General features: G+C 37.5%; 1 protein-coding gene across 5 annotated transcripts in view; it reads left to right on the plus strand.

Moving 5' to 3' along the window:
• Positions 1-13895, plus strand: part of SMOC2 (SPARC related modular calcium binding 2) — a 153849-nt gene extending 139954 nt beyond the window's left edge. Inside the window, exons 10-14 of one of the 5 annotated variants that reach the window (XM_067293385.1) lie at positions 5526-5628; positions 6494-6768; positions 9380-9423; positions 9535-9634; positions 12252-13895. In XM_067293385.1, the coding sequence (XP_067149486.1) occupies positions 5526-5628; positions 6494-6768; positions 9380-9423; positions 9535-9606 (494 nt within the window). In that variant the 3' untranslated portion in view covers positions 9607-9634; positions 12252-13895. The remainder of the gene's footprint in view (positions 1-5525; positions 5629-6493; positions 6769-9379; positions 9424-9534; positions 9635-12251) is intronic. The other 4 variants (XM_067293386.1, XM_067293387.1, XM_067293388.1 and 1 more) reach the window with 4 other exon arrangements.
• Positions 13896-14857: the final 962 nt, after the last annotated feature.

Here is a 14857-nt window from a genome sequence, read left to right on the forward strand (position 1 = left end):
ACTAACAAGTGACATTTAAAAATTAGTCATTTCTCATTGCCTGTGTTATGCTGTGATGTTCTGATTCTCTTTTTCTTGTTTAACCATGATATCAACAGAACTGAAATAAGCCGAATGAACTGCTTTTCCTATCAACAAATGTCCTAGCCTAACTTGGTCATTTGGGCCTGCAAAAACTGTTTATAGGATCATATGTGTTTCTGCTATGAACATTATCACTTCTTTCCACTGTATTTACTCCGTGAATAGCATGGAATAGTTTGAGTCTAACTGAACTTAAAAAACAGATACATATAGGATTTATCCCAACCAGTTTTCCATCACCTTCGTGTGAGCAAGCTGTCTCAGCTTCCTCAGTAGCTAATGGGGAAGAAGAGAGACATTTCCAGGGAGACACTATCCTATTTTAAGAAAAAAGTCTAAGATAGTTGGAATTAATACCCTCTGAACTCTGAATGTGCTTCTTCCTTTCTCTGTACAGAGCTTAAACAGTGGTTATGGGTGAGACACCTCATTTCAGCAGACTCAGGTTCAGCAAATCTCATTCACTGTACTTTGGTATGATATGAATGTCTGGAATAGAAGGACGGGGCCCTAAAAGACCATCCTATGCTAACCCTTTTGTTTCCTCCTCCCGAAATTAGAACAGAAAGATCATTTTAAAATAATAACAACAGTAAAGTTAATGAATATATGTAGAGAACTGAAATCTACCTCCTGTCCTGTTTCAGAAATAATACTTCCTCCCCTTAAGACGTAAAGATATGAGGCTCCACAGCAATGGATCTGTAACTCCCTTCCAGCCAATGTCTGTTCTATCCTACTTTATTATTTCTGTGCTGATCTGCTCAGGACACAGAAACCCTGGCCGCAGTGCTACGAAGAGAGGCATACAACACTCTTCCTCAGGATTTGCCATCAGTAAGATGTCTAGTCAGTCTTTAAGTGATAAGAACAGCCTTTCCTTGGCCCTGTAAACCACAGGACAATTTAATTAAGAAGAAATGAGAGGGGCGGTGATTAAGAGAGACTGAATTTATGGGAAAAGGTAATTTCTTTTTATTAGGCCAAAGAATATATTTGGAAAAAAAGAACTAGGAAATTGAGCTAAGCACAGATCTGGGAGAATCTGGCTCTGAGTTTAACTTAACTCTTTTAATCAGTAAGAATATTTGAGCAATATTTGAGGAAAAAAAAAAAAGATGGTTAATACCTGAGGGATGTTAACAAGGAGAAATGATAAAGTCCTGAAATCCTGTAGGACAGAGAGAGTAAGAGGAAGATAATTACTGTTTGTGAGAGGTTATCAGGAGGTGCAGTGCAGGAAAAACTTTAATGAGCCATAAAACCACTGACTCTGTTGAGGCCATGATTTTTAATCTCCAGCAGAGTTATGAATTTCAGTTCCCAGACTCACCTTTGAAAGTTTTTTTTGTTGTTGTTGTTGGAATGGGGCTCAGGAAGTCCTCAGGAAGTCCTCAGTACAATGAGGGCCCTCTGCATATCTAGACAAATACAAGTTTGCTGTGATTTATTTAGTTCAACATGAATAAACTCCTAAACTGTACATATATATGTATATAGTATAAAAATCAGAGGAAAAGTCATTTTCCTTTTTTTTTTTGCCCTTTCAGCATAACCACTAGCATTGACAAACAAAACATGTTAAATTCTGTTCTCCCATATATTACTATTTTTCAGTGAAGTCAAAGCTGCAAAGGAAAAATGAATAGTTCTGATAATTTTGATTTTTGGCATGTCAGAACATATTTATAATCTTCAAAGAGATTTCAGTGGTCATTGTATTTAAGTGCACTGCTAAGCCTGGTGTTCATAATAACAAATAGGAAATAAAAAGGGAATTTTACATTTGCTAATTAAAAGTTGTCATGCTTTTAGTTCTTGAGTGACTGACTCAAGACAGTTTCCTCTGTTGCAGATGCAGAGGGAAGATTAATGTAAACTCCCTTTTAAAGTTTTTAATCTTATCTATTGTGTCCACGTTTTTACAGAAATGAACAAAATGCTTTTCTATCCTTGACTTCAGATGTGTTGTAAAAGATAGTCTTCCAAGATTGACAGTAGTAGATTATTATCAACCAAGCAGGGAGCTCCAAGGCATTTGGGTGCATATTTTAGAAGGTTTGTAGACACCTTTCCCACAGATTAATTCCAAAAATCCATCCTTAGTACTAATGGGAGATACCTTTATAGACAGACATGTATATATACCTACATGCATATGTGCGTACAGATATATAATTTTATATCATAATGATCCTTTGATTACCTTTATGCTGTGGCTGAAGTGAGGTGTTTGTATATTCCCCTGTCATATGTGGTATTTGTTGGTCTAAGGTTTCTAAGGCCTATTATCTGTTTAAATGGAGAATACACTCTGGGTAAAACTCTCCCTAAAGCAAACACTCAGTTCTGTGTTATATCTCTGAACCTGCAGGATAACTCCATGTGGTTTCAACTTCAACCCTTTAACAACAAATTATTTATGTAACCTGTCAAAGCCACACAGGACAAGCAGCTGCACAAGAAGAAACTGAAGCACATAAACCATAGTGAGAAGCATAAGGCTCCCATCACAAACTAGTTTTTCCCTTTCTGTGTTTAGTCCACTAAGAGTGAATTATTCATTACACTCAGGCAACAGCTCCCCCAGTCTTGCCATTTCGTCTGCAAGTTTGCTGAAAATTAAAGTTCAACATGAAGCCTCTAGAGAATTATTCTGAGTTAATAACACCTGCAAAGAACAGAGATTTCACTGTGAGGTAAATTGCTGTGTGACTGCCCACACATCAGCAAAAGTTGTAATTGGGAGAAACTGAATATTTTCTCTGTGTTTAAATGGTGAGGATTTTGTGGGGTGTCATTTTACATTAAGTTGTAGAGTTATAATTGAGAATGTTTCACAGCAACGGACTGTGTTTGTTTTAACAGCAAGATTTATTTTCTATGAGAAGATTTCTATTACTGTCAGCTGCTATTGCAGTTTTGTGCAACACACATTTAGAAACCTTTTTTAATCTTAAGCAAAATTGTCAGAAACTGGACTTTAACTATGGATTTTTTTTCTTGCAATTTCTTGTGAATTTAGAAGTTGATTCTTTTGCCTCCCTAGCTGTATCTCATAAATAGCAAGCTAAGTTCTGATTTTAATCTCACATCTGTAGCATATGTACACTCAGCAACTCCCTGGACAGCAGTGGAAACTACCCAAGGTATACTTTTTTCTTTCTTCCAGATGTTTTAGAAATACATTCATAACTAACATGAAAAATTCAGATAGAGCTCCTGAATCAGATCGGATATTAACATTATCATCTATCCAAAAAAGGACAGAGAAAGAAAAAAGAGAGTTAAATAATCCTGTCTATGTATGGTGCTGAATTTTTATATTTTGAGATATTACTTTCTGCATTTTCAATGAACCCTGTGTAAATTCAAAACTCACATTTAGAGTAAGATTCAGGTTTATGTCTGATGACAGTAACACAATCCAAACAAGAAATGGATAAGCCTAGTATCACTGAAGACAGGTCTACATGGACATTTGTGGACAGATCTCTTTTTTTCCTGCGCTTTGAAATGAGCCAGCTCTGGTCCACAAGCCAAGTAAGTCTTGTTAGCAAGATGCAGTGCTGTGCTCACTAGGTTGACCAGAGTTTTAATTGGTTGATTGAGGTACACTGGCATGCTAACATGGCTGGATGTGCTTTCTGGGTTGGAACTACTTGGACTCTGCCTGCTCATCCCTGGACAAGTGAGCATTGTGACTTGCAAACTTACATGGTCTCATTTAAATGACAATATACAACTTGCACAGTCAGAAAGTGTTTGAGTCTTACACGCCAGCATGCACTTTGTTCTGGAGAACATACTTCTGAACTACCCACTGAATACTGCCATGAACCTTTTGGAATACTCCTCAGTCCCTTCTCATTTCTGCTTCTTTCAGAGAGAGCTCAAGTGCTTGGGATTATAGTCCAAGTTAGGTTGCATCTCCCCCCCCCCCCCCCCCCAATTACAACATAAAGAAACTGATGAAAAGTTAAGGGAAGATGAACATTTCTAGGAGAGTGACATCTCATTTCAGTTATGTACTTCTAGTGCAATGGAACTTGTTTCAGTGAATTCCTGTTACATGCCTTTTACAGTTACTGGAATAAAATATCCCTGGTGCCGAAGGCAAGCATATAAGATACAGGGAACTCACAACTGCATAAATGTGTTAGACACAGTAATATGTGGTGGCTGCTGCTGCTATACATAATAGCTGAGCAATATAGCTATTCTTACTGCAACACAAATCAGGGCTAATATAGCAGAGATTCATTTCCTTGAAGCGTCATGGGATGTATTAAAGAATAATTTGCTTGGCAAGATGAGGCTTTTTAGGCTCAGATAATTTTACTGTTTGGTCCAGAGGTCTCTGAGAAGCATAATGAAATAACAAATCACTACTGACTGACTAATACTCCTTTTCCACAACTCTTCAATGCATTTCTCTTTTTTACTTAGAAAAGGAACTGTAGGTAAGTTCACCTCCAGTGCAGAACTGTCTGAAAATATTGTCATGGGCTGAAGACCATGCCATGGGCTCTAGCTTCAAACTTATGATCTCTGTGTCATGGCTCGTGGATGGTCCTAGAATTTAACTCAGCCATTACAGAGAGAGGTGAAGACCTGGGAAGAGGAGAGGAAGCAGGTGCATTGTGGAAGCAAACCTCTGTGTGTCAACAAGCCCGTGCTTGTCAGATGAATTTATCTGCTCCAGCTGCACTGCTCTAAGAGTGGATCTTTCAGTACATATTTATTTGATGTATTATGTATCTGAAATGTGCTGATGTGCTGTCAGTTTCTTTCAAAGAGCTTTGTGGGATTGGGAGTATAATTGTTGGGATGATATAGTATCATTGTAGCATCCAACAGTATGAACCAAAGTACCAACTAACAGCATCCCGTTGTGCTAGGTGCTGTATTATAGTGGGAGTTAACCCCTTGTCCAAGACAACAGTGGAAGAAGAAAAGAGATGACTCTCATTTTACAGAGAGGAAAAATGATGCGCTAAGAGTGTTGAGAAAACCAGTGGCAGCTCAGAGGAGCAAAGGTGGAAATCTGAAAAAAGTGTTGTTCTTTGGGCTTCTAGCCCGTGTTTTCAGACTATGTGATAGACAAACGTATGTCTTTTCATAGCTGTTCTTTTCAAAATGTGACACCCATGGAAAAAGCATCTCACAGAGGGATGAAAAATGCCCAAATTGAAAGAAAGGGATCCAAGCTATGCAAACCAGATTCATGAGTTAAAAAGGATGTTTTTCTGTCCCTGATCTGTCATACAGATATGTGCCTGATTTTAGATGCTTCACTTTGAATTAGATTCTGAACTTCTCCACAGTTTATGGGAGTTTATATACAGAAGTCACATTTATCTCTAACTTTGAAATGCTGTTGGAAGTTAAATGTTGTAAAAAGAGGAAAGAAGAAAAGGAAAAATCTGTTGCTTTTCTAGGTTGTCCTGGGGCCAAGAAGAATGAGTTCCTGACTAGTGTTTTGGATGCATTATCCACAGATATGGTGCATGCAGTTTCTGATCCATCGTTGTCTTCTAGCCGGTGGGTTTTAGATCCTTTTCATGTATCTTTAGATCCTCTTCATGTGTTCTGGTAGCGGTGAATGAGTAAAATCTCCAAGAATTGATCTGGGAGAGTTTACTTCAAAGTTATCACTGTGGACAATGTTTACTAAATAGACATGTATCTGATGGCTGAATTCTTATCAGCAGCACAGCTTGGAGTTTATCTGAAACTGCCGGTACAACTATGTGTCAGTCTTACTTTGTTTTCCTGTCAGACTTCTCTTGATTAATGTGTGCTACCTTCCAGATTCATATTTCGCCTAGTGTCTTCTAAAACAAAACAGTGTTATCAACAGTCACAGCTAGAATTAAAAATGAGTAAGTGCTGTAAAACTTTGGAAGTCTGCAGATCAGGTGCTTACCATCTGAAGAGGAGGTGGCATTTATTATTATAACTTACCCTCTATTGAATGCATTTAGGTATATAATCTCTAAGAGCGTCCATTATGGGTTGTACTCGGAGTCTAGGTATTTGCTTATGCTGATTGTTGGCCTGCTTCAGTTATGTTACGTGTTTGCATCTATGGAACTGTCCTTTTCACTTTTATTTCTCTCTTCACTTTTCTGTACTTCAGGAAATAAAAGGGGAAGGCATTGTTTTCTGCATGTAGTGCAGACCTGAGCAAGGTTTCAGAGAGTTGGTTAAGACCAGATTCCAGCCCTTAGTGTAAATTTAGGGATACAGCTGGCCACAGTAAAAAGAAATTCACTACAAGAAAGCAGTGTCCAAAAGCAGAGAGGTTCATCTAACAAAGCACCTAGTGATCTAACTATTCATAAGTAATGGTATAAACAAACACATGCAATCGCAACTAAGGCTTAACACTTGGTTTCTGTTTCAGGGTTTCAGAGCCTGATCCAAATCACACTCTGGAGGAGAGAGTAGTCCACTGGTATTTCAAACAACTTGATAAAAATTCCAATGGTGACATTGGCAAGAAAGAAATCAAGCCATTTAAGAGATTCCTACGAAAGAAATCAAAACCCAAAAAATGCGTGAAGAAGTTTGTGGAATACTGTGACGTGAACAATGATAAGTCCTTGTCAGTTCAAGAATTAATGGGCTGTCTGGGAGTAACAAAAGAAGAAGGTAAAGCGGAAACAAAGAAACGCCATAGTAAGAACCTTTTCTAACTATCTTTTTCACTAGATTCTTCAAAGCTGGCAAAGTTGGTATTTGTATATGCTGGAAGTATACAAAATAAAAATGTACATCTGCCTGTAGCTTTTGGAGTTGTTGCTTAGGGTGGATGAGAGGAAAGCTGCTTCTGTGTATACAAATCATCACTTTGCATCCCAAAAGAATCAAAAACTTCCTGTGACTGATCATTAAATGCTCACTTGTTGGAGTCCTGCTGCATTACAGCAGGAAAACTAAGAGATATGATACCATTGACAGTTACCTGAAAGCCAATGCAGTGTTATTACAGGAGCATGTCCTGAATGAGTGGAAGTGTCACACCTGTACTTTTTGGATTCCTGCTAGGAAGGAAACACATTATTGCCCCTTCCAATAGCTTCTCATTTCTCAAATGTGACTTAGAGATACAGGGAGGAATGTGGTCATCTCTCAAATATATGGAACAACTGCTGGTACACAGCCACTTTTGGCTGCAACACTGGTAGAAAGGGAAACAGCTGACTAAAGTGCGTAATAGTCCCTGCAGTATTCATTCACGTTCAGTTTCTGAAAACAAAGAATTAAAAAGTCTTTGCAAACAACAACAGTAGATCCACATCTTTTTTTACTGTAAGAAGTTGTAAAATATGAATTTAGGCAATTTCTTCTGTTTGCTTGGGGCCCCAAAATGAAGCCAGGACAGTAAAACAAAGGTGTAATAGTGAATGAAGAGCAAGCTAAATGGGAAATGCAGTCAGAATAAAATGGTTTCCACATAGTTGGTTGTATTCCAGTCTAGAAAGGGTATGTTACAGAAAGAAGGAATAAGCGTACACTGCAATAGTAAAATAAATTGTCGATGGCTGTCTGAAATGGATTTCTTAAAACAGATGTATCAAACCTAGGATTGCTTCTTTGGGTTGTTTTTTTTTTTGTGAATTTAATAATAATCCCTTGCATTTTTCATTCGTAAGGGAAGGGTGAAATCATATATATGAAGGTGGCTAAGTGTTACCATCTTTATGCTACAGATGGGGAAGCTGAAACATAACACCTTTTTTTATGGTGGCTTAAAATGGAGGCTGTTATGCTCACTTTATATGTTATCATCTACTTCTGTACTGCAGCAGCCAGCACTCCTTGGCCTTACTGTAAACAAAATTTGGGTCCCAGGTCATTGGTCCAGGACATAAAGTAGGGCTGTAGCAAAACTCAAACCAAAACCCATTTTTTCTTGCTTATTTTCCTATGCCCATTCCAGTGAAAAACAAAAGGTTAGGATTCCCCTCCTGTCCATAAGCTGCCTGTTTCAGAGGAGAAAGTTGTAAGATATATGAAATTATATGAAGATTACACAGAGAGCTAAAGTAAAAATTTTAGCTAAAGTAAAAGTTATATTCACCATAACTGGGGATTTTGACAGAACTTCTCCAAAAAATGTAGTAAAAAAAGAGAACACTCATTTTTGGAAGGAAAAAAACTCAAAATTTTTGCATTGAAAAACTAACAGCACCCAATCGGAAAAAAAATTCTTAACCAATTATTTGGTTGCTTTTCAGTTTCCTAACAATGCATACTTCTTAAGACAAGAAAATAATAATTGCTTTTGTTGGAATGTCAGCATTCTGTTTTGTTTCTCTTGCCTTTATAATTAAAGTTTATATATATAAACAAAAATATCATTTTCTCATTCAGGACATTTCCTTCCTGATAATCCTTTTACTTCCACAAAAGAAATTGATCACCACTTCACTGAAGTTAGAGTTATACTTTCAGGAATAGGTGAGAACCTTTTCACCTCAGGTGTGAAAGCTGAGATACATAGGTGACTCTATATGACTCTATGTGGGTCCCAGATGTCTTATGAGAACCATTTGAAGCAATATAAAAATCAGAGAACTGCAATATGTATTTTCTCTGGGGAATGGTAGTTTCTGCAGCATTTTTTCAAGGTCAAATTTAGTTCCTCTGTCTCAACTCAGCTTGACTGACCAGCAAACTGAAATAGAAAATCAAGAAGCTGAGTTCTTCTCAAACCTCTCAGGTTTGCTTGTGAAGGTGAATAGTCCAGCAAATTCATGTAGCTGGGTTTTCTCTCCTCATTTAGAGTACTGTCTTGGTCTTTGCCACTATCAAGAAACTTAAAAGCCAGAGATAAGTATATGCTTCTACAGCTTAAACGTGAACAATGTTTTTGACTGGTAGCGCTAGTGTTTTTGTGCAGCATTTGTAAGCAAAGTGAATGCTTTCAGGCAGTCTTTGCTTTTCCATGCTTCTTTCCCGGCAGGGATATTAGACTACATCTACTACTGAGGATTTAATAAGTTTGAAATTCTCAACACTGATTGACTGGATGCAGCCTGTCCTAAGCAAATGTCACATATTACTTGGCAAGACATTCTGTTATTCAGCTTTCAGATAACTGCGTGAAAGAAGCAGCATCTATAGTGAGGAAAGAAGAAAATGGATGTTTCAGTTAAAGATCTGAAATATTTTATCTTACTTATTGATAGCTGTGCATCCCTTTTCAGAATGAGGGCTTCAATTCCTGAGGAAGCTACATGTAACTTGCAAACCACGTTCATAATATTTCTTTTCCCCCTTTTAGCAGCCCCTAAAACCAATACTGAGAGCACTTCATCCAGCAGGCAGGTGAGTACTGAGTAGAGCAAGATCTCCATTCCTGTCTTGCCCAACTGAACATTTTGGTGTTTTAGCTGTTATCATTGAAGCTTGAAACTGTATTCATCTGCCATTCTGCAGACTCTCCAGGAAAATACAGAGCAGCATCGTGATAAACAAAGCTTGACTTCATATCCTTCTCAGGAAAGTTAGATCAATCAACTACAGGTGCAGAGTAAATGTGCGTGAATGCAAAATGGATTAGACCTGCATGTGGATGTTCCTAGTAAAGTGTAAAGTGACATCTAGGTTAGTGACACTGAGATCACTGAGATCACTGAGATACTGAGATACTGAGCCCTCATATGAGTCTTCTGCCACCTGAATGACAGCATTCCCAAACACTTTAATGTGGACTGTTTTATCATCATTTACCTTTTGCTTTAGTTGATTTCTGTTAACTCTCCTGTGAGTCATACTGCAGACACAAACTTACACTGATCAAAATCACTTTTTGTGAAGAGAGCTATGCATTTTTTATGCCGTATGAAAATCTGTTCATCTAAACCCCACTTAATTATTGTATGGTGGTTTTAAACACCTTTTAAAATCTTAGTGTAGAGAAAAGAGCTGTCACTTTGAAATGCCTTTGCTGGCTGAGCAAAGTGATGCTGGAGAACCTAGGATTTGCATCAGTCAGATGACGTATCTTATAACTAAAATTTGTTTGGTCTGTCAAAGGATTGCAACAAATAAGAAAATGTCAAATGCCCTGATAACATAATCCGTGATTGGTTTTCAGTCAGTTTTCTGCAAAGATCTGATTTTGTTTTTCTGAATAACACCAGTTTGTGTCATTCATAGAGTTCTGGCAGTACCTTCAGAGCTGCGCAAGGCACAAAACTGTAAAATCTTTTGAATCATGAAAAGGTAGACACTGAGAAGGAGAGATGCAAAGGGAAGCTCAGGAGAAAGGTTAGAAAAGGGCTTCTCATTTGTGTGTATCTATTTTTATAATCATTAATCTTAATGATTCACTTTTCTGGACAATGTGGGCACAACTTCCTGTTACTTTTGCATAGAAGGACTTGTGAGTTTGACAGTTATTTGAATGATCTAGTAAAAGCATTAACTTATAATTCTTGCTTCACTTTTGTATTAGAAGTAGTTAAATGAGTAACAGATACAAAAGCATCAGGTAATGATGATTTTTTTTAAGGTATTGCTATAAATATATTGAATAACAGTTCAAGAATGCTACAGCTGAGAAAATATGAGTTTGGGTAAAAATACACAAAAGCCATAGTTGTGGTTAATTATCTGCTGTCTTCCTATCTATCAGAAAGCTAGATTAATTTGTTGAAAACTGTACCCTGGGTGAACCTCCCCACAAGCCAAGAGAAATCTTCCTCTCATTGTTGCTAGTCAATTTGTTACTTCCTTTATCTCTTTATTTCTTTGATGTTAGGTTCACACTTCCTAAGGCAAGCTCAAAACTGGCTGTGGATTCTACCAGAGACCTCCTACATACCTTTGATGGAATATAAAATGTTCTCACAGTTAGAGGGATGTGATAAGTTTGTGTTTATTTAAACACATGTTTGTGGTCTTAACTTTTCAAGTTCCCCCCACAAATCACTTATACTTTAAACAAGGCAGCCTGAAAACAATTACCCTGTCGGAACTCAAAAACATTCAAAGGGGTTATTTTAATTATATAATAGCAAGTACTGGCACATGTGCATTGCACTTGAAGCATGACATGCCCTCTCTCCCTTTCTTGTAATACAATCCTGACTTGCAGAATCTGTAATAAAAGTGTCCTAGAGAGTCTATTTTTTTAATTTTAGCCAATAATTTTGCTGACTCAGCACAAATTATTTTAAAAGCTGTTGCTGACAAATGATAGCTTTGAATTAAGGCTGGCTCAGCAAACCATCTGTTGACAGTTTCATGCTATAACAATACAAGGTTGCAAATGCAGAAGGTGGTTTTCATCACAAAAGCTTTTGCTTGAAAGGAAGTTATTGAAAAGGAACTGGGCTGCGTAGGAGCCACTTAAAGGAAACCACCCACCTAAGAAGGAGTGATTAGATCAGCATCACTCAGGAGATGGGTACTCGGAAGCACTGCCCCCATTTTTACTAGTTTATTGCTGTAGTCCAGTTATTTATACAATTGTAAAACATGTGCTTATGCATGTATTCATGAATATTTTTTACATATTTATATTAATATTTACAGTATTTTTTACAAACACATAGATTTACTGAAAGAAAACAAATATAGATACATATACTAATATATCAGTTGAGTCTCAGCTGTGATCATTCTAACCGAGGTCAAATACATCACAGATCTGACAGAACTGGGGTAATGGCCAGGGATATTTCCCTTACTCAGCTCCACCCTGTCCAACAAACATACACATACATGCACACACACAATATCAATGAATCCCGGAGGGTGTTTTGCAGTCTATCAAAAAGTTTACAAGGGAACTACAGATTGTTCATAAGGCTTTGGCCAGCAGCCCACTCCTTATGCATCACATGCCATAGAAAGGTATATTGCACCAGGGACGTACCCAGGCAGTTGCTAAAACTGTGTTTAGCAGGTATAGATTTAAAGAGGCCATAGGTAAGAGATGGTAAAGATGTTGCTGTTCCCCTTGTTCATAGATGCCATGAAGGACTACATGTCAGAGATTGTTTTATTTCCCGTATATATTTGTGCGGAAGTCTTGTTCTGATAGTGGCATGTGGACATTGCTGAAATAAAAAGAGATAACTCTTTATACATGATTGCTTGAAAACATCAGTAATAATGCAATTTTTTTCCAACTGTCTCTCTTTCAGCAAGTTTCTAAGAAGCAAGGGTGAACAGCTTATTGATCCAAGGCAGATCTCTGACATGGGAGATTTCCTCACCAAAAGGCGATAAAACAACTGTAGTATTTGCACTTTGTACTTTAAAATGTAAATTCACTTTGTAGAAATGAGATATTTAAACAGACTTTTTTAATCTGTGAAAATGTAATGGCTAGTTTTGAAAAATTATCACATACAATGTATGTGCCTTCTTCTGTTGTCTGAAATATGTAAAACGTGTTGGAGATGTACAAGTTTGCATTTAAACCTTTTTTAAACCTTGTTTAAAAACATTAGCATAGAAACATGATTCTATGTATTTTGGTTTCAGTAGTATGCCTTGTTTTTTTAACCAATACTGTCATTTAAGTAGAGCTATGCTGAAAGGTCTACTGTATTCTCAGTTTTGTCCAAGCAATACGTTGGATATTTCAGGTTTCCAGGACCAAGGGAAATGTGTAAATTGCTGTTGACTTGTTTTTTGCAGTTTCTAAGTGAACAGATTTTTCATTGGTGGCAATGTTTTCTTTCATTTTGGTTTTATTATTATGCTTTCCAAAGATCATGCAATGAGAATGCAACCACTAATGGATTCAAACCAGTTATACTACAGTTAAGACTCTTGTAGAAAAATGTATCCTTTTATCCATTTTTGAGGTGCCTTGCATTATAAGTTTTGGTAGGATTTTTTACCCTGTTTGTTTTTCTTTGAGTTGTTAATGCAGCAAACCAAGAAGGAGTAAGGTGAATTGTAATGTCACTTCTGTCTGGCTCAACCTAAGCCTAACAGCATGCTCCTACAGTCAGTGCAAAGCACAAGAGGAGTCTGTGTGGGTCAGGATTGTAAATCTAACTATAAAGAGACAGGGAAGGCTAAACAGATTTGTCAGCCTTTTCTTCCCCCACACCTGGCTGCCCCCATCAACTCTTTGAGTTGCCTTGAGGTCCACTAAGAGGTAAAGCTATCGCTGAACAAATTATGAAGTTGCCATGAGGAGGGGCTACTCATATCACCCTTGCTTGAGGCGTTTTTCTTGCTTTCTGGAGGAAGTTCTTACAAGTTTTCATACTTTCTCCGTCATTCCCCTCCCAACACCCCAACACTTTTTTTGTGTGCCTGAGGGGAATAAGAACTTGCGGATGTGAATTTAGAGCAGAGAACCTAAGTAAAAGGGTTCAGCCCTTGAACAACCATGAGTTACAAGCAGCTGGATTGATCGATGCAGTGGTAGATGGATTGCTGGCATCTAAGAACTGACATGAAAAGGCAGGAATGTTGCAACAAGCATTGATTTCATTCTGGTTTGCTTAAATAATGTGTGGGATTGGACATGTGACTAGCTAATCATAATAGCACCCTGGCTCAACCTTGTACCTGGAAAAGCTTTATTGCAAATAAGAATGTTTTATTTCAGTTCTACATATGGATATATGCTGAAGTGATAGCAAACACTGTATGCAATGGAATTGTATCCCAGAAAGTGAGTACTCTAAGCTTTGACAGCAGGAGGAACCAAGATGCAACTGTGTGTTATCTTGTATTTTTGTTTTAAAATGTATTTGTTATTCTTTTATAATGCTAAACTTTGAATTTAATCTTCCTTATAGATTAAAGTCCAGTATACTATCAAACTTTTCTGGTGTTTTTTTTTTTTTTTTTTTCTGCAACACAAATAGGCATCCTTAGAAGCAGGTGCACACTGTGATGAAGTACATCATCTTTAATCATTTTTCAATTTTTTTTCCCTTAGTTCTGCAGTGAAGCAGTATTACAATTTTTATGAAGCCGCCATCACTTTGATACCTAAGCACTTTGTGAGGCAGACAAGCAATAAGTTATACAAGCAACTGTAAATATCAGAATGATTGTAATAACTTTACAAGCAACCTCATGACCTCACATTGTGTCTTATCTCCCTTTCTTCCCTTGCCCCTCTATTGACTTCTCTCCTAAGTTAGTTCACACCTTATTTACACCATAAGTTTCCAAAGATAGCAATTTTGAGACCAAATGCTTTGTTTTTACTGTCTTCATATAGCTTCAGCTTGGCCTCTTGCCTTTTCTCAGTAAAGTACAATGTTGCACAGGTCTGCATTGCACCTTTTGCCCTTAGTGTGATTGCAAGCTGCTAGGCAACCTTCAGCCACACTGGAGTCAATAAGGAGAGAAAGGCATTCCCTCAAGAATACTCAGCATCTTGCTAGGTGGGGCCATTATGGTTTACAGCAGCATTTTGTAAGGAGCATCTAACTTCATCACTGTGGCCTTCAGAGGCAATATAAATGTGTGCTGTCAAATATTTTGTCAAGCTGTCCATGATGTGAAATGGCAGCTGTTTTTAAACTTGGAGGGGGGACAACTTTTGACTGGCTATGTAATTATGTTAAGAGTAGCCTTAAGAGCTTCAAATCACAAATAAATACAATGGCCATTTTCCAAAGACTCTTACAGCATTGAGTCATTAAAAAAAACAATGACTGAAACATAAGGTATTTCATCTTTGTACATATTTCTGTACCATCACATCTACAGTTCCTTCTAATTTCCAGCCATTACACCACTCTGCTATAAGCAGTATTTAGTTCTCATAGTT

This window comes from Apteryx mantelli, chromosome 3 (assembly GCF_036417845.1).
Source record: "Apteryx mantelli isolate bAptMan1 chromosome 3, bAptMan1.hap1, whole genome shotgun sequence".
Taxonomy (NCBI): Eukaryota; Metazoa; Chordata; class Aves; order Apterygiformes; family Apterygidae; genus Apteryx; species Apteryx mantelli.